The sequence below is a fragment of the Epinephelus lanceolatus genome, chromosome 18 (genome assembly GCF_041903045.1).
Source record: "Epinephelus lanceolatus isolate andai-2023 chromosome 18, ASM4190304v1, whole genome shotgun sequence".
In the NCBI taxonomy this organism is placed as follows: Eukaryota; Metazoa; Chordata; class Actinopteri; order Perciformes; family Serranidae; genus Epinephelus; species Epinephelus lanceolatus.
Window position 1 is genome coordinate 13,145,768 of NC_135751.1, and position 20,522 is coordinate 13,166,289.

The following is a 20,522-nucleotide window of genomic DNA, read 5'->3' on the forward strand; positions in this document are numbered from 1 at the left end:
TTATGTACTTGGAGCTAGTGCTGGGCAATACGGAGAAAATCAAATATGATATTTTTGACCGAATACCTTGGTATCGATACTATGATGGTATAGCTAGGTTGACTATTGGTGCTATCACAGAATATTTACACAATAAAATTTTGAGAAATAATTACCAGTACTGTAGATATAATGACTTAGTGGGTGAAGGCAAATAATAGAACTAATGCAACAGTCTGGTAAGTACAGAAAACTAAATCACTTAAACAAATGCAGCCTTTATCCAAAATCTCAGACGATGTTTAGTCTCATATAGCAATATCGATATATTGCCCAGCCCTGCTTTGCACAGTTTGACTATCATAGCTGTGTAGCTTCTGTTAAAATAAATGAATTTGTTGTATGGTCAGTTTTACATTTCAATTTGTGCGCAGGTTAAACAGAAGAAATATAACTTGTTAGTGAGCTTTAAAGGGGCTGGTAGGTGTATATTTGAACTCCAGAGAGAGCCAGGCTAGCTGTTCAACTCTGCATCTAGTCCCAATGCTAAGCTAAGCTAACTATCTCCCAGCTCTTACTCATGGCCCTTCCATTGGTCAGCTCTGCTGAAGGTTTAGCATGAAGCACAACAGCCGGTGATCTCCCACAACCACATGGATGTTTTCCCTCTATGCTCCCATTATTTACAGGCCAAGTTGACCAACAGGCCAGTTGTTAAAGTTGCCCACCCCCCACTAAAAAAACAAAAAACACCAACCTATTCCTTTAAGGGGTAGAAACCATAGAAATGGTTGACTTAACATGAAGCTTGTGGCTTTTCAAAATGTGAGCGGAGGACACCAGCACCTCCTCATAACATGCCTATTTGTACTTTTATTTTTTTGCCAATGAATGACTGACTGATAGAATGATTGTAAATCAGTACTGAGTTATAGGGGTTTTTTTGTTTTGTTTTGTTTTTTTTTGCTCCAGATATCTTATCGAAATGACCGAATGAATGAGAAAGCGACCGTGTGAGAAAGAGAGAGATAGCGAGAGATGATGATTTGCAAGGAACAAATGTCCATCTCTGACATTTCAAAAACAAATAAATGTTCTGTTCAGTAATTTTGTTTCAAATAAAGGAGCAACACCAAGAGAAAAGAAAGACTCGTGGTGTATTTGTGAGAGGATGCAATATTATTAAAGGCCACTAGAGGGCCTCAGCACTCTGCAGACTAGACTGAAATGAGTTAATGTCTGATTTGTGAACCTGATATGCAGTCACACACAAATACTGCAATGTCAGCGTTATTATGACTCAGTAGTTGAATTTATTGGCTACATTCAGCACATAAAAAAGATGCAGGCTATTAAGTTAAACAAGCACTCTAGTACATGCAAAGTCCTGCGTGTTACAAAAACAATACAAGTACAACCTAAGACAAGACCTTGCCTAAAATTCTACATTAAATACATCAATAGATAAATAATAGTAAATAAAGTTATCAGCCATCTTTGGATGTAATAAGCTTTCTTCATGCAATCAGAGAAAGTAAACACAACGTGCTTTAGTTCTGCTTTACAACTCCAACACTTGTTCCCCAAACATCACCACCTCCCCCCTGACACCTAACATTTACACTGCTTCATCACCCCCCTCCATCTCTTCATCCTCAGCCCTCCGCTGTGTCACTGATCCTTTTTCCGAAGAAGGCAGAACGAATTTGTGCCAACCCAGAACCCAGGGAAAATCTTCTCCTGGAGCTCTGCTTTGAACTTGTGGATCAGCCGCACCTCCTTCTCGTCCTCACCCTCTACCGTCAGGAACTTGATGATGCCTGCGGGCTGGTCAACGTACACACCTATGGTGGTGGAGGCGGGGAGCGCGATGTCCACGTTCTCGCTGTTGTGCCACACTTGGTAGCAGGAGCCGGACCAGCCGACGCCCCAGGAGGCGTTGTTCTCCCCGAGGCCGCAGGGTCCGCGCCCTTCCTGGACCCTCCGAGGTGCGCTCTCCAAGACCACCCCGATCACCACCCAGCCATCGCAGTCCACCTCCCAGTACCCTCTGAAGCCCATCAGACCCTCCTTACACAGCACCTGCAGAGGGAAGGAGGCACACAGCAGCTGGGAATGAGGCGAGCTGCAGTCCAAAGTTTAACACAAGAGTTCCTAGTTCATTTAATGATCACTTGATCAGTATGAAGTGAATCTGCAGCTATTGTTTCAGTAAGTTTTAAAACAAAAGATTCTCCTCTTCCATCTTCTAAAAAGTAAAGTTTATGGCCTTTCCTTGCCATATATAGTAAACAGACCGATTAATAATGCAACACCAATGAATAATGGACTATTCTCTACACATTGCAAATATTATCCCATTTTTAAATAGTTGTATATATTTTAGAGTATTTTTTATATATTCTATTCTATCCTTTATGTTTCTTGAATTTTGCATTTAATTTTATTTCCTCTTGATATGTGTATTGTATGCACCAAACAACAAGGTAAGTTCCCTGTATGTGAAAACCCATTTGGCAATAAACCATATTATGATTTAAAAAACAAACAACAACAACAACAATAATAATAATAATAATAATAATAATAATAATAATATAAAAGAATAAATAAAATAAAATAGAATCCCCAAAAATGTATAAAAAGAGCAGTGATGGAAAATAAAATATTTTCACCCAAGCACTGTAATTAAGTAGCCTACATGTTTGAAATGTTCTACTTGGGTATTTCCATTTTAGGTTACTTCATACTTCTACTCCAATATTTCTACCTCAGTACAATAATACAGTGTTTCAGGGGGAAATATTGTACAACACATGTTTAACAGGTAGTTACCACTTGCAATGGAGTATTTTTACATTATTCTAATGGTAGCCACTTTTTTCCATTTTTTCCACCACTAAAGGAGACTGATTCTAACATCTAACAACCAGCAGTTCCTCATGCTTGGATATTACGTAAACCATAAAATTCTCTGTACAGTTTACAGCAAAAAGAGCAGTCCACTGTGTTCAGCTAAAGTTAAATTTAAATTAAAGGAAGGTATTATTTTAATTTGTGTGGCCTAAAATAAACAAAATGCAATAAAGATAAAAAATGTCTATGTGTAATAAACACAACAACACTGTGATTACTCCCTATTGCCTACCTGTGGTGAGTGTTCATATCTCTCAGGCCTGTTGGGATATGGGCAGACGGCATCTGATGTACGGGCCACCTTAGACCCACCCTCTGAAATCCACAACAGTTTCTGTGCAGTTTTATCATCCAGAGAGAGCGGGAGCCAGTCTGAGAGAAGAAATACAAACAGGGAGTAGGAGACTTCAGAGTAAAGAAGCAGCTGAATAGGTTCAAGAGGCTGATACAGATCTGAAGAGTTTAATGCAGAGAGGATGTCTGTTCACAGTTTACTCTAAGTCAGAATACATCCAACTGATTTGCAGGGTAATCAGCCAGTCTGAACTTATCTTCATTATTTTGTTTTTAAGCTTAATTTGACCAAACGGATTGAATAAATTAGTGGTATTAGTGACTTTTGCTTAGTTACAGGATGTGATGTGTCAGACATTGAGACTGAATCTCAACTTAAAATGTCTTATTAGAATGTCTAATTTATTATTCATGGACATAAATATCTGCACTTACAACTGTGAAATTAAAATGGCAGAAAGAAGTCTATAAAACACTGTACTGGACCCCATCCTCTCACTGTTTTTAGTCTGCCTTGTTGTGTTTATTCTAAAATTAAAATTCATTTCCTGGAAGATGTTTTTGCCAAAATACATTTCTGTAGTATGTCCTCTAATTATCATAGACTTGTTTACTGGTTAATGGAATGGCTTAATGAATAGATATATTGAACATTATATATACTGACATTTAATTGGGCTCATTAAATCCGTATTTAAATGACCCAAGTTATTGGTAAGAAGTTTATTAAATGTGTAAATTTAATTAAATTATTCTGTCTAAAAGTGAGTAATGCTTTCCCAATTTGTAGTCAGTTGTTTCCTTAATCTTATTCTTTTTATTGTGGCCTTAAAGCTGAATTTAAATATTTACTTTTTTAAATTGTTTAAATGAATTTCATTATGGCTTAATGAGATTGTGATATTTATGATGGCACACTAAAGACTCTACACTGTAGTTTCCATTAGTAGCTTGAATTAATATTATATGACATTAATTTGTGTCAAAGCTGGATTGTTTTCCTGTACATTAGACATTTATTTATAATGCTCCTAAATGGTTCATAAAGCCTTACGTTTCATGAAGTCAGCCCTGGTGGTGGGTTCAGGGATATTTGGCTCATATGGCAGCGGCTTCACTGAGGTGACAAACAGGACATACAACAAGAGACACAGAAGAAAAATGCATTCAGCTTCATCATGAAAGGATGACCGCACTTGAACGACTTGAACTTCACCATCTATTTAGTGTAGCGAATGGTTTTGATTATTCTTTGGTGATTTACAAAGACTTCCATACAGCAACGCATCATGCAGCTCTTTACCTTCTGCAGTATTGCTGTTTTTTCCTCCTGCAAAACAGAAATATAGTGTGTTATTTCACTGCAGTTTTTAATGTATCAGAGAAAGAGATTCTACATATACAGCTGTGGAACGTAACCAAGAACATTAACTCAAGTACTGCACATACTGTAGGTTTAATTTTGAGGCACTTGTACTTCCACTTGCAGTTCACATCATTTCACAGGTAAATATTGAAGGCCTACAGCTTTAGTTACATTACAGATTAAGATTTTACAAACAGAACATATAAGTATATAAGTAGCAGGCCGTACGAATAAACTCACCTGTGTATTAAGTATCTGAAAATGGCTGCACATTGATAATTTACAACATTAAGCAACAGTATCCAAAAATATAATGTATTATTAATAATATAACATGCTGAAAGGAGTGTTTCTGCATAACCAGTATTTTAGTTTGATATTTTAAGTAGCTTACATTTTACTGATAATTCACATTATAAATTCAGGACATTTACTTGTAATGAAGTATTTTTATGATAATTTCTACTTTTACTAAAAGGGACAGTTCACCCCAAAACTCAAAAGACACATTTTTTTCTCTTACCTGTAGTGCTGCTTATCAGTCTAGATTGTTTTGGTGTGGGTTGTTGAGTGATGGAGATATTGGCTGTAGAGATGTCTGCTTTCTCTTGAATATAATGGAATTAGATGGCACTTGACCTGTGGTGCTCAAAGTGCTAAAAAATTACATTTGAAAAACTCAACAGCAATGTCTCTTTCATGAAATCATGACCCAGTTACTCAAGATAATCCACAGAGCTTGTTGTGAGCAGTTTTATGTAGGAACTATTTCTTCTCACTGAACTACATGCCCACCAACTGTATCACTGCGCAGAAATGTGCATCTACTGCTAGCTCACCTAGCACCACTGAGCAAGCTAATGTTATAGCTCAGCCTCAGAGGACGACATTAATGCTTACACCTCGTGAGTCTATCATCCATGAATAGATACATGCTTCCTTCTGCACAGTGATACGGTTGGTGGGTGTAGTTTGGTGGAAAGAAAATAGTTCTTAAATGAAACGGCTCACGTCAACGTCTGCTGATTATCCTGAGTAACCGGGTCACAAGCGCCCGAGCGCCACAAGCCGAGTGCCATCTGGTTTCATTATATTTGAGAGAGGGCAGACATTTCTGTGGTCATTATCTCCAACACTCAGCTCACATCAAAACAATCTAGATTGAAAAATAGCCCTACAGGTAAGAGGAAAAATATGTATTTTTGATTTTTGGTTGAACTGTCCCTTTAAGAAAAGAGTGCTTTTTCCACCACTGTAAGTAATGTATAGTATATGTTTTATGACCTCTCCTCACAGACTCTTCTCACATTATCATGTTTAACAAAAAAAAAAAAAACACACTTCAAGGTGGCATGACAAGTAAACTGCAGCCAGCTCCTTTAAAGCTTGTCCTTTCCCCCCGTAGCCTCTCCCTTCATCAGACTGCCATTCATCAACAGTAAATCACCTGCTACTCTCAACATACAGTAGATCACACAGAGGAGTATGCGTGCTATGTCGGCTCAGCACCGATTCATGAAGGTTTAGGTTTCAACATAAGGAATCCGGAGGCCGGAGCACGCATGCATCTGAGGACACACATCACAGCCTCTGACAGCAGGGAGTCTCATTCTAAGAATATTTCTGTGTGATGCTGTTACTTCACACCACTGAGGGGCAAGTTTGCCATGGTGTATAATCTCTGTTCGTCTGTTCCTCCTCCGGTTTCTGAGTCACTGTGTCTTCTGATATTCGGAGAAAACTGATCCAATACTGGCCAGTCAGGTCATCATCTGTCTCCCCCCCCACTGCGTAAGTTAGTCGCCTGCGCTCAGGTTACTGTTGCTCAGATTTTACACTGACCACTCCTCATCGTTCTTACTCACTTATCAGACTGTTACATCGCCGCATTAGCCTTTTTTGTGTGTCCTTGGCTATTGCCAAAATTAGACAGAACAGCCTCAATTTGTCTGATTCCATATAAGGGCGCTTCAAAGTGTGATTGTCATATAGCTCATGGCTGTGTAGTAAATGCATGAGTGGGCCTGAGAACAGGCATTCTGTACTTAATATAGGACTCATTTACTTCACCACCAGTGTTTATGAATGTTGCCTTTAACGTGAAAAATAGCCTTTTCCCTTCTTAGTTTGAGAATATTATCAGCTTGTTCCTGCCCTCATCAAAAACATGCGTCAAATAAAGTGAGAAAAATATTTTTATATACTTTTCCTTTTACTACAGTTGGACATATTTGATTTTTTGGAATTTATATAAAGATTTGTGGGGTTTAAATCTTGCTTGACCTGGTGACATGCAGCAGTGCCACATGGCTTAGGGTTGTTCTTGCAACAATAGCTGTAGGTGCTTATAGTTTGCTCTGTCAGGGAATTGGTAACAGTTTGGGCAGAGTGGAAGCAGATGATCTCAAGACAAAATATCAGCAAAAACAGCTTTTCAACCTCTCAGGAAGAGAAGAAATTTGTTTTAAAATATCAGATTTTGAAAAACGATATGGCCTGTGATTACCCCGCACAGCCAATCACTACATGACATTTTCATTATTGGGAAAAGCCATAATATTGTATGATAATAGTCCAATCAAAGTAGTTACATGCAGCACTGCTCTGACATCCCAATATGTTTTCTTTGAACATCTACATCTACAGCAAGCATTTTCCTAACAGGTGTAGATTCTGGGGGGGGGGGAGTGAAAAGGCATAAACTAGTGAAAAAAAAATCACCAGAATGCAGGATTTAAGTGTTTGAAGCTCAAAATTTCTGGTGGAAATTTTCACATGTCCTCCTGTGTGGAAACAAAATCTACACCCTTGTATGTAAAAGTAGCATTTCCCTGTTTCAGCTGATCAAGGTCGATTTCTGGAGCAGATTTGAATTGTACTAACCTATAACAGTGCATCATATTGCATAAGATCATCATATGTTTCATAAGTAAAGTCTGAATTTGTTATGAAAATGGTAAATATACTCTATGTGCTACAATATTTCCCTCTGAAATGAGGTGGAGGAGAAACAATAAGTATGAAATGAAACTACCCAAGCACAAGTACCTCAGCAGTGTACTTAAGTATCTAAGTAGATATATTGAGTTATATTCCACCAGTGGTTTTATTTTGTGTCATGCTTCAGCTTTTTGCACGACACCTTGACTGTCTTATTTGCTATTTGTAGTTTTATGGTTCTGCATGTCCATCTTGGATTGAGTTTATGTCTTTTGATTTGTTTTTTGAGAACTTGGGCAAGTGTGTTATGTGTAGATTGCTTTATAACAAAATAGAACCAAACCAAACAAAGAAGATCTTTAAAGTTAAGACGTTTACGTGTGTAAGGTGTGGCCTTTATGTGGTGTGACTGGATCATCAGCAGAAATGTAAATGCACTGAATAACCCCACTGAATGCCTTTTTTTTTTTAAGCGTCATGGTTGATCTGTGATCATGTGCCTGAAGAGGAGAGTCAGCTCTTTCAGGTGGGATGGTTTATCCTGGGACATGTCTGAGCCTGGGGAAACATAACCTCTCCAGCCTGCGTGACCCTCAGCTGGGGATGCCAGCAGCAGCAGCATAACAACCATTGGAGGACAAATTAGAGTCTGGTATAACATCTGCAGTCATCGAATGTGATTGAGGGGGTGGCATTGCTTTCCCTGAATCGTGTCGGCCTGCGGTTCTTCGAAGCGTGGCTAATGTGTAATGTGTGAGAGGGCCAACTTTAAAAACAGTTGGCTTTTAAGGCAGAGATCCACGGCTCCTCCTTTCAAGTCTAAATTACTGTGCCGTAATTAAAAATCTAAATATATACGGTATTATTGTTACACAGGGGACCATTATGTCGAAAATCTGATAATTGAGTGGGCGTGCAGGAATATTAATTGGACCCTACTGAGGCTTAGGTTCTAATTACAGAGCCGATTTGAGTTTGGATATTGTCCATGTTTCTTTACAGACTTTAGCAGCAAGCCTGCTGAACCACTGTCCGTCTGACCAGCAAATGGACAAAGCATGAGGAGAGAACAGACTTGGCAGGACAGAGAGGGATAGAGTGAAGGTCGTCTTTGAGCAGAAGGATGCTGGTGACAGATCACTTCATTCGTCTTTCTTCCCCTACTTTCCTGATCTCACAGATAAAGGAACACAGCAGGTGAAACAGATGAAAGAAAAGCCTTGTGGAATAGTTCATCCAGGCATTAAGAGGAATTACTCAAGATAGATTAGAAGACAGACGTATAATGTATCCATCTTCGAATCTATAAGATGTTTCCCTGGGGGAAATGAGGTGAACACCTCGGGTAACCTTGGAGTGAGATGTCAGGCTGGCAGACAGTGAGGTGGGCGATTGGAGATATGCCAGCTCTGCGGCTGCTCCGTTGAGGTTAAACCCCAGCGACTGCCTGTCCACGCCCAGCAGGATCAACAGGAAAGCCCCACAGAGATAAACAGATAGTCAAAAAGATTGATGACTTGACATCACAGCAATAGAGACATGAAGGAGACAGACTGCGATGTGAGAGTGAGGTGTGAGGCATTGAAATATTTAAGGGCAGAGAGACCATAAAAAAGACACCTCATGAATCAAGCAGAGAATATCTTGACGAAGCTGTTGGAATTTGAGTAAGAACTGTCAAATGACTGTGCTGGATTTGTGTTTAACTTCAATAGGATGAGGAGAAGAGATGGATTGTGGTATGGATTGGCACAAGATACAAAACACGAGTGTGGTTGTCCTGAGCACATGTTAAAAGGAGTGAACAGCTCAGCAGGACTCCGCCCGAAGGTCATCGCAGGCTCTGCGAACTGTTTACTTTGGAGGCCGTTTCAGACTTTTTTCCTGCCCCAGATTCCGCTCGCAGTGGGACAGAGCTACATTATCTGTGCAGATCAGGTTCAAAACATCCCACTGAGACAGCAAGATCAGAAGATAGTGAGATGAGGTGGAGGGAGAGAGATGAGCATAGTTGGCGTGGGCCCCTGCTCATCTCTCTGGTTCCTGTCAAGAATCCCTGGCTGGAAGCCCTGCGCACATGTGAGGTGGAAAAGGGAAGGAAATAAAACACATGGAGAGACAGATGGATGACGGACTCTGGGAAAAGGAAGAATTCAAGAGGAAAAGCCTTTTAAAAAGGGCTTGTATGAAAACAAAAGGGACTTATCTATAAAATGTGAATCCTCCTGTGGGCTCCTGCACAGATTAACCACATTAATTTTTCAGTTGGTGTATTTGATGCAACCAACATTAGCTAATCACATTAGCTAATGAGACTATCTTTCAGTTATGGTGACAAAGTAAACTTTTGAAGATGCAGATTCCTTGAGGATATGTCAAAGAGCAGAGGACGGGGTGCCGCGTGTTACATAATGGAAGGATCAAACAGCCAGGGCTTTTACATTTTAGGACTTGAATTACTGTGCAGCATTTCACACTTCATTACTGTGACTGCCAGAGGAGGGATTAGAAATATTTGGGCTGGGAGTTGGAAGGGGTAGTAGGGGGATGTCTGAGCTATGTGAGCTATTATGGAATAGGAAACCCTGAGCATGGATTAGAAATAACCAGAAGAGGCATGAGGACAATTGATGTTCATATACCTGTAGTGACAGGGCTGAAACAGGTGTGCCATGTTGCGCGGGGAAGGGAACGAGAAAGACAGATGGAAATGCGAGCTCTGAAATTGCAGATGATGTGTTGGCATAAAGGGGAACTCGGTAATCGATGGCACATGTGTAGAAGAAACAGGAATCTCCACAGGGGAGGATCGTTCATACACTTTGCTGACATGAGTTACGATCATGACAAAACTGGCAGAATCCAAGGTGAGAAGGGAGGTCTCAGGCGGTGCTGATGTACAAAGGATGGTCAGCATGAGCGCTTAGCCGCATCAAATAAACAGCAAATGAAACACATGATAAATTAATTATAAAACACTGTGACAGGCAATAAATAAGAGTTGTATGCCCCAGTGGTGACACACTTTGTATAAATATAAAAAAGGCTAAAATAGAGTATGGTGACTATAGATGTGATCTGAAATTTGAACATTTGCAAATTGCGTTGCACAAAAAGAAAAAAACAAAAGAACAAAACAAATAATCATGATTTTGAAGTTTAAAAAAACCCATCAATGCTTGAATACTTACACTAGAAGAGGAGTTATTATTTGCAAATACATTTCAGTGCAGAGGAGAAGGAGAAAAAGCTCTGAATTGTGAGCTGTGAGTTTAGAGGTCACATGGTGTTGAGCAATTTAAAGCAGAAAATATCACTTATTGCCAAATTTTATATATTATATCTTGAAATTACAAATTTTTTTAACTTTATCTGTTATATTTGCCAAGGAATATACCAATTTAGGATTGTAGTGTAGTAGCGAATGCTGGTTGTAATAATAATTTTCAATGACAAATGAGAAACAGGTGATGCTGTCGCTCTAATAGCATATGGTGTGTTGTCCCTCACAGGTCCCCGTAGAGACTCAGGTGATGATGGCTCCTTACCTGCTTTCTTGGGCACGGGCATGATTCCCTTGGTGCTCACGGCGCTGGTTGGCATCAAACGGAGAGGTCTTGTGATGAGTGTGCCTGTGCGTCTCTGGAGGGTCTCTCTTATTGACTTCCAAATGAGGTGGGGGTACGAGGGGGTGCAGGGGAGGGGATGTGCATACGTTTTGGTTGGATGTAACGGTTATCCAAAGGGATGGTCCTGTCACATGAAACTCGGGATCCTTTCTAGGGATCAGATAGATGGAGACAAGCAAATACCCAGTATATCCCAAGTATGCATGCTCATTTGCATACACATGGACTGAGCATGTGCGCATGAGGAACACAAACACATTCATGTGAAATTACATAAAGTAATTTGAGTAATTAAGATGAATGGAAAGATGATTTTGCAGCCCTGTGGGAGTCTAAGGTGGTGCCCACATGTCTGGAATATTTAGGGATTTTGGTGCTTGAAAACACTGCTATGTACTTGTGCTGTGTTTAGTCACCTAAGCAACATGATGACCTCCGACCCAAGAACGAACGGTTCGGTTTTGAAACTGCAACTTAAACTGCCCCTGACACAAGCTATAGGTGTTTGCGTCTGAATGGAGTGTGTGTGTGTGTGTGTGTGTGTGTGTGTGTGGGCAGGTCAGTCAGTATTTAAGATGGCAGCCAGCTACTCAGTGGAGAGCTGTCATCAATCTCAGCTCCCATCAATCAGCAGCAGCAGTAAGTGCACTCTGGCAGAGAAGTTGGGGCAAAGTGTACTGAAATGCTGGTGTGGTCAGTGCTTGAAAATAACAGCTTGTAACTAGTCTCCACACGCAGATGTTACTGACATTTTCAGTCGTCTCAAGTAACTCTTAATTGAGCACTGATTCATTTCTAATGAGCGTCACTATTTGGCCTTTAGCCCCATGTGTCGAACTGACCTTTAAAAGAAAAGAGCAAATTTTAAATCTAAATCTTGCTGGAAAGTAATTAAACATTTCAGTTGTTTAATTTATTTCTCATATGACCTGCTGTAAATTTTTAATTTTTTATTAGTTTAATAGTTTACTATTCTTTACTTAATGTGGCATTTGTTTTTTCCCCTGTAAAGCACTTTTCTATCTGTGGTTTTGATGATAACTAAATGAATATATTTTCTTTTATATCAGTTTCATTATATAATCTAATGCAAGGGGAGAAGGCAGTGCAACCTGGGGAAAAGAAATATTTAGAAATATTATTATTTTCTGGAGAGGCCCTGCAGTCCAAAAGCATTTTTTTTTAAAGCTTGTGAACACATCATTATCTTGTCAGCATTTTGCGCACACAAGATGGACCTAATGTCTCATGCAAACAAGTTCCATATTGATCCATACTGTGTGTGCACAAAATTGCCATGTCCTTCTGTGTATGTTTTTGTGTTTGTCTGCAATCTTATAATTGATTATGAAGGAATTAACTATCCAACAAATGTCTGAATTTGTAATAACCTTAAACTATAACATTTGCAAACCTAAGCAAAAGCTAGAAGGCACTTAAAGGCAGAATTGTTTCCCCTTATCCAAGGTCCAAAAGCTTCTCTTGGATGACCTTTTCTTTTGAGTAACCTGGATGTTCACCCGCCACTTGCAAACTGACTAATGAAAGACTCCTTCGATTCTTTTGGTTCACCTACGATGTGTGTGAGCAGCAAGCTCTGTTTGCTTTTCAGCCTAATAAATAGACATCTCTGTTACATGCCACAATCATACAAACACAAGTGAAATAGCCACCATGGCCGTACTTTTTGCGATTTCTGTCCAAATTGGCTGTTGTTCTTTGGCCCAGTGGGTGTGCGCGTTGTGATGCTGAGCAGCGGCTGTGCCTCACTTGTTCTTCCTCAGCTCAGTGAGTGTGTTTTTATACTACTGGGTTAGCTCACTGAACGAGAGGTTGGCTGAGCAGCAGCTCTTACATGTTCTTTTGCTCAGTGGATGTGTGCTCATAAACATCTGCTCTTTGGCTCAGGGAGTGAATGCTGAACGAGAGACATGCTGAATGAGTGTATGATCAAGAGCTACGTTGAATGAGAGTCTGAACAAGAGTCGCACTGTGTGGGAGTCTGAATGAGAATTTGAGCAGGGGTTATATTGACTGAGAGGCTATACGAGAGTCTGAACAAGAGTCTGAAGAAGAATCGTGATGAGCCAGAGTGTGATTCAGAGTTAACATTTAAACAAAGTCTGGAACAGCCGCAATTGGAAGTTTACCTGGCTCTCATGCATGACTGTGCATGCACAGTACAGAAGCAGGATTCTGGATTTATCCCTTTTGTGAATGGAATTAACATGTTCCTATTTAAGAGTCCTTCAGAAAGAGCAAGTTGTCTGTGAATCTAACATCACTTGAGCAAGGTCAAGGGTATCCCTAGATTTGCAAAATTCTTGAGAGCTGCTTCAAAACATTCATGTCTCGCTGTTTTATAGTTTGACAGTGTTTTAGTAAAGGTCTGGTAAGGTGTACAGTACTTAGTTAGGGTTAGGAAAAGATCATGGTTTGGATAAAAATTATCACTTGAAACATGAAGATGAAATCTTGCAGGAGTTCACCATGCGGACACAGCCCTAGACTATGGCAAAAAAGAAAATACAGGCAGGAGACAGGGTCTCTGCCGATACAGACACCACCACAAACTTCTAGTGAGTCACATGACTGACGAGAATATTTTTGTATGAGCCTATACATTGTGTTTAAGGACAGTTTAACTCATTCTGTCTTTACGCCTTAAGATCAAAAGGAAAAAGGAATTCCAGGTAAGAAGACATAAAACAACTCTTTTGGATATTGAAACACCTGCTGTCAGGTGGTGTTCATGACATTTTGCTCACTCTCAGTAAAATGGATCCAGTGGTGGAAGAAGTACTCACATCTTTTGCTTAAGTAAGAGCAGTAACACAAACAACATTAAATACTTGAGAGGAGTCTGTTACATAACTTATGTTAAAGGTCTTATGTAAAAGTATGTAAGAATTTAAATAAATGTACTCAGAAGTAAAAGTACCTGTGAGCCCGAATGGCCCCTTTCAAACTTTATAGTTTTATTGGATTACCCCACAAGCACATTTATCACAGAGGTGAATTTGGGCAGCAGGAGGAAGGAGGACTCAAATAAACACAGTCTGTGAGAAGTCTGTGAATCAGGCAGGAGGTCAGGCAGGTACAGGTCTATTGCCTGAGTCCAGACCTTTGAATCTGCTCTCTGCACAGAGTTTGGGTTGACCAATTTGTCTGGCATTGTGACATGAAGCAGTGGTTTCTCGGTTAAAATAAAAAACGATTAGTAGCACAGCACAACGGGTGGGACTAACGCTGTTTTCAAGCATTGTCAAATGGTGTGCTGGTAATAATGAGCAGTAATAACAACAATGGCGAGTGCTATAGACAAGACAGATGTTGCTGCCAAGGCTGTTCTAAACTAACATCTCAGTTAAGGTGGGGAGATTGGTGGAGAGTCTATGGTGAGGAGAATGTGGTTATTGCAGAGCAAATAGGAGTGTCAGGATCTGGGCTGAAAGACAGAAAGTCAGAGTGAAGCTGGTTTACAGGTAAAGAATAAGGCTGATTGGGTTTGGAGAATGTGGCTGGAAGAGACAGGGTGTACTGTAATGGGCATTTCTAATGTTGTGGAGGGCCATTTAGTTGTAATCATAATTGCATCATGTTTTATCATCATTACTTTGGAGAATCCTAATCAGATATCCTATCAGAGAGAAATGAAGAGTAAAAACTACATTTTATTCCCTCTGAAATGTAGCAGAGCAGACATACGTCAACATTGTGCTTAAGTAAGGTACTTGAGTAAATATATTTAGCTGTATCAGCTCTCTGCAAGTTGCTGGTATCACAAATCAAAAGGGTGTCAAAAATGCATCTTTCTCGTTCCCTTGTTAACAGCAACCACAGATGGTCATTAATGTTCACCCAATGAAAAGCAGTAAAGAATCAGATAATGTTTGAATGCCGAAACTCAGTGGTATCCTCCTTTAGGAATTAGTCACACGGTGTGTTGAACCTCCAGGTCTGAAGGGTTTCCTTTACTGGCACGCCTTAATTGATACAAGCTAATAGGAAATAACCGCCTGTCACGAGACTGAGTCTCACTGCTATTAGAAGAAGAATTTTAATGAAGTGTAACTATCTGCTTAGCACCGGCTTCTATAATACCAGATATGCTCCATGTGAGGCATGAAAACAAATTTCAACACCTGCTGCTTACTGCTGTCAGTGAGAGTGCTTAAATAGTATTGTATCCTGACCTTTGGGTGTGTTTAAGGCCGCTGTGCATAACATTAGACAGTCAGCCATCACTATGTAATATTCCAGTGTACATTACTTCCCAGCTCGGCCCTTAAATGTCCTATCATGTTCCTACATTACATGTTAACATGATGGTGCTATGGTGACATGTATAGCAGGATTGGGTGTGAGGGATACGATAAGTGTGAGGCCGTAATCCGTGACAGCCTGCTGGGACGCTTTTCAGGGACTTCTCCTTTTCTTGGATCTCCTCTGATTGACAAGGCAGGTGCTTCCTCCTTCTCATGCTCCTCTCACTGTTTTTGTCCTCATGTTTTTGGCTCTCAGTATCAACACTGTAGAGTGTGTTTACTGTCAGCAACTGTTTTTATTGCTTATTGTGAATAATTCCCAGTGGTGGAAGAATTCAGATTCTTTACTTTATTAAGTATCAAGAAAATATTCTATCACAAGTAAAAGTCCTGTATTGAAAATCAAATATTATCAGCTCAATGTATTTAAAATATCAAAAGTCAAAAAGTACCCATCCTGCATCTGCAGAAAAATGGCCCTTGACTAATATTGTATTATATATTATATAATAGCTTATTAATATGGAAGGCATCAGCAGCCTTTTACTTCACTAGATGCTCAAAGTGGAGCTAGTTTTAACTGCTTTATATACAGTAAGTTTAGTCCAGTGGTTCCCAACCTAGGGTCGGGCCCCTCTAAAGGATCACCAGATAAATCCGAGGGGTGGGAGAGGAGAGAAGAAAAAAAAACTAAGCTCTGCTGCAAAAACTTTTATTTGTCTTATGAACTTTTGTCTAATCTTCACTGTTTTATGAAATATTAAATAATTTGACATTTGGGTTGTTTTTTAAATGCAATGGTGAGCGGAGTCAACAAAAACGGTACTCAGATATCAGTATTTTTATTTTATAACTTCACTGACTCAAGTAGAAATAATAGTACTCATAAAAATTTGTACTTGAGTAGGAGTAAAAAAGTGTTGCGTAGTAGCTTCATCAGATGCAATTTATTCATCAATGTTTTATGTTCAAACAGGTCTTCAGCAGGTGATAACAAATGTGAAAGGCATCCTATTTAAAGGGCCATTTCCAGAGCTATTTGTTCTATGGAGGAAAGCGGAGAGACGTTTCTGGGACATTTCTGAAATTTGCTTGGACACTTCTGGTGGAATCACAAGCATTGTCTAAAGTGGCAATGATCAGCTCCGACAACCCTATTGTAACCCCGGTGATATCCAGGAGTCCTGAATCCTCAAAGGAGAGTCTTGGACACAGTCTACATCATGTGTGTGTGTGTGTGTGTGTGTGTGTGTGTGTGTGTGCGCATCTGTGTCTGTGCACAGGCTATCCTATAGCCTGCTGTTGAACAATCGCTGTCATTCAGCTAAATGTATCAGTAAAAGTAGTGAGAAGTATGTAGCCCACTGTAACAAGGTAGAAGTATGTGTATTTCATTGCAAATGTATGCTACTTGAGTAAGAGTAGAAAGTATTGTGCAAAATAACTTAATAAATAATAAATAACATTATTTTTAAGGCCAAAACACATCAACACTGAATGACCAACCCCCACAGTGGCTGTTCTGTTTCCCCCCTCACTCCCTATGTGTATATCCTGTCTCCCGTAGCAGCTTCTTTGCACCTGTGGCAGCTTGACGTTACTCCTCACCTGCTGTCGCTGTTTGTTGTTTGTGTCGAAGAATGGATGAGGAGAAACCAGTTGAGGACGAGAAACATTCTGAGCTGTACAACCCACAATCCCATCATTATTAAGACAAAAGGAATTCAGTTTTAGAAGTACAATTTATTAAAAAAATTACTCACGTACAGATAATAAAAGTAAAAGTAACATATTACTACCCACCACTGTTTAAATTACACAATGTGAGAAGTTTGGAGGGGAAATGTCTTTTTGGTGGAGCTACTAACAACTCATAAACACTTAAAATGTGACAACAGGCTTCAAGAAGACACTGCTTACTTGAAAGGAAGAGTCACGAAATGTTAATCTGAAATGTAAATGGTAACTATAGCCATTAAAAAAGTACAAAGTAAGATATATTTGCCTCTAAACTGTGTTGTATTAATACAAAGATGGAAATGGATATACTAAAGTAGAGGAAAGTACCTCAAATTGTACAGTGCAGCACATGTGGGCCACTTTCTACCATTAATCATTTCTCTCCAAATGAAACCACAGCAGAAGCAACATTCGTCATTTGGACAATCTCATATAGCAAATGACATGAGGGCAGATTTTTAGTGACAGATCATCTTTAATAACACATGCATAGTTAAAGTGTCCAGATTTACAGTGTGATAACGACAGGCCAAAATCAACCGGGCCCCTACAGCATTAGTGCAACATAAACCTTGTAACTGCTCCTAAATCACTACATGTTGTTAGGGGGGGAATGTCCTGCCTATCACATGGTGTCATGCTGACATTGGTGGTCTCCAGGCGACGGAGAGCCATGAGATTTATGAGTAACTGCTGCTATGTTGGTGGCAGCCTGTTCAATGGGTGCAATCTCCCCTCTTCTCCTCAACCTCAGCTCCTCCCACTCTCTTATTCTCTGCCATCATGTTTTCTTTCAGTATTTTACCTCTCTCAGTGTTATTAAAACCACATGAGCACTTGGATATCTTTTCAATTGACTGTTAACAGGTTTAAAGATTTAGGTATGATCAATAAATCATTTAAATTTATTTACATAATGTTTGAAATGATTTACAGCCTCTGCTGGCCTCTAGTGCATTTCATATCACATGTTCTGCCTTCCTTATGACACGAGAGGAGGTGAGCTCTAAGATGTTGGTGTATCTACCAATGGTACGTAACTAGAGTGAAGAGCAAAGGGAGATGAAAGCTCCACTGAATATAGTTTTTCATTGCAGTTAGTTCAGTAGTACTGAATCCACTGAGAACCAACAGCCATCTCTGCAGAGTGATGAAGAGTGTGGAACATTTAGTGGCTATAATGTTCTTAAGAGTTTCCTCCTACCTGTAGTGCTATTTATCAGTCTAGATTGTTTTGGTGTGAGCTGCTGAGCGTTGGAGATATCAGTGATAGAGATGTCTGCCTTCTCTCTGTTGAAGAACTTATCAGCAGTTTCTCTTTAAAGAAATCATGGCGCAAAAGCATGCATCTACTGCTAACTCACCAAGCACCACTAAGCTAGCTAACATCACAGCTCAGCCGAGGAAGATGGCATTAATATTTATATCTTATGCTGTCACAAGCACAAGCCTCTCATCAATGAGTAGATGCACAGGTCGGTAGAGAAAAACATAGTTCCTATATGAAACTGCTCACAACAAGATCTGTGGATTATCTTAAGTTATCAGGTCATGATTTCTGGAAAGACACATCACTGTTGAGTTTTACAAATGTATTTTTTGGTGGATTGAGCACCATAAGCTGAGTGCTATCATTATATTCAAGAGAAGGCAGACATCTCACGGCTGATATCTCCAACACTCGGCAACTCACCAAAACAATTAAGACTGATAAATAGCACTAAAGGTAAAAGGAAAAATATCTATTTTTGATATGGGAGTGAACTGTTCCTTTAAATTGGGATTATGTTCAATATGAACTATTTCCTAGTGTTTCTACAGCCACTCTCGCAGGGGGTGAGAAGCCGGCAACTATAGTGAGGGGCAAGATACAATACGTGTCTAAAATAGGGGACTAACGGCGCACGTGTAGGGACAGTCGTATCTGGAAAGCATTCACAGTGTTGCACTCAGTTGTTCAAAGTGACAGAAATAGTTGCGTTCAGAATAAAAAAGAGAGCTAGAGAGAGAAGTTCAAATTAAATTTCTTGCCTTTCCACAGCTGACCAATCACTGCTACCATCCACATTTTTTGAAAACAGATATCTTATCCATTAGAATGTACGAAAACCCTAGCCGAGTCTCTATGTTACATCTTTGCCTCCAGCACCTTCTAATATTTCCAAAAAATGTAACTGGTAAAAATAGATTTTTGAATCCAATTGCATGTCTTACTGTGATTTATTATTAGGTCCATTTACCCGGCCTTAACTTGTGTATAACTGGTGTATGATCGTTTTAGCCTGTAGTGTGTTGTTGAAAGCAACATGTGTGGCCTCAGTGTAAATGCAAACACACGTGATAAAATTCATAAACATCTCCACAACCATGTGTCTCAGTGTCAGCGTCCACCAGCTTCCTGGCAGATGAGCATACATCACGGTCCATGCTGATAGACATCCCATAATTCATCATGGTTTCTGCTGAGGGCAAAATAGCTGAGATTGTTGAGTCTTTAAAATGGAATAAGAAGCTGGTTTGTTTGGTGGAAACGTTTCGAAACCTTGTGTTACTAATGATATCACATGTTAACACACAGAGCGATCAACAGCTTCTGTCTCCATCTAACCTCTACCCCCACCTGACAGAAGCAGATCTTTTTACAAACTGATGACTTTTGCCATCCGGCTCGCTTCATCCCAACTCTCCTGTTTCCCACAGCTGTTGTTATCACCTTATTCCTCGGGCAGTACAGCGAGACAGCAAGAGGAGGCGACTGAAAAGCAGGCACAGAGCAGGGTGGTGCACCCGTTTGACTCAGTGGGTCATTCTGAGAAAGGCCTGGCTGGTGATTGGACGGGGCCAGAGGCCACTGAAGTGTTGAAGCTCAGTGCTGAGCCTCCTAAAATAAGAGGATATTCCTCACAGTTTGACAGGGGGTACTAAAAACAGCCAGACAGACTGACATAAGGAAGAGGATAGGCAATGTTGACACAGGGATTTTGGGACATTCTGTTTCTAGAGCCGTACTGTTTTGAATCTGTGATCTCTCGTCCTGACTCATGATTATAAATACACAGATAGGTGGCAAGAGCGAAGACATGTTCACATTGGCTCCCCAAAAATGGCTGTAGTCAGGATCTGAGGCAGACGGGTGGTCGCCCTTTAGTTTGGACTCGACTGTCTGTTAGATGTTGAGCTGCATTCTGTCTTCCATGTATCCAAGTAGCTTTCAATATTTCGTGTTTGCCTTTGACCTTGTATTTAAATCACCAACGTACACATCAGCTCCCATCTTAAAGGTATGAGGCTTAAATGCTATTATTATTCTTCAGGTTAAGGCACAATGCTGGATCACAACTTTTTCAGATTGTTTTTGTTTTACATTGGTAAAACAAACCGGACGAGTGT

General features: G+C 39.9%; 1 protein-coding gene across 1 annotated transcript; it reads right to left on the reverse strand.

The window, feature by feature from the left end:
• Positions 1-1,269: 1,269 nt before the first annotated feature.
• On the reverse strand, positions 1,270-11,166 carry LOC117268341 (tripartite motif-containing protein 16). Its single transcript, XM_033644703.2, has 5 exons — positions 11,044-11,166; positions 4,493-4,519; positions 4,244-4,306; positions 3,128-3,267; positions 1,270-2,061 (listed from the first exon to the last, which is right to left on the reverse strand). The coding sequence occupies exons 1-5, from the start codon at positions 11,096-11,098 to the stop codon at positions 1,651-1,653; spliced, it is 696 nt and encodes a 231-aa protein (XP_033500594.1). The 5' UTR covers positions 11,099-11,166; the 3' UTR covers positions 1,270-1,650.
• Positions 11,167-20,522: the final 9,356 nt, after the last annotated feature.

Excerpts from the sequence above, each read along its gene's own strand:
- LOC117268341 (XM_033644703.2), bottom strand. The coding sequence starts at position 11,098 with ATGCCAACCAGCGCCGTGAGCACCAAGGGAATCATGCCCGTGCCCAAG. Across the intron at positions 4,307-4,492 it reads AAACAGCAATACTGCAGAAG|TGAAGCCGCTGCCATATGAG; the intron begins GTAAAGAGCTGC and ends TTGTCACCTCAG. Across the intron at positions 2,062-3,127 it reads GATATGAACACTCACCACAG|GTGCTGTGTAAGGAGGGTCT; the intron begins GTAGGCAATAGG and ends TTCCCTCTGCAG.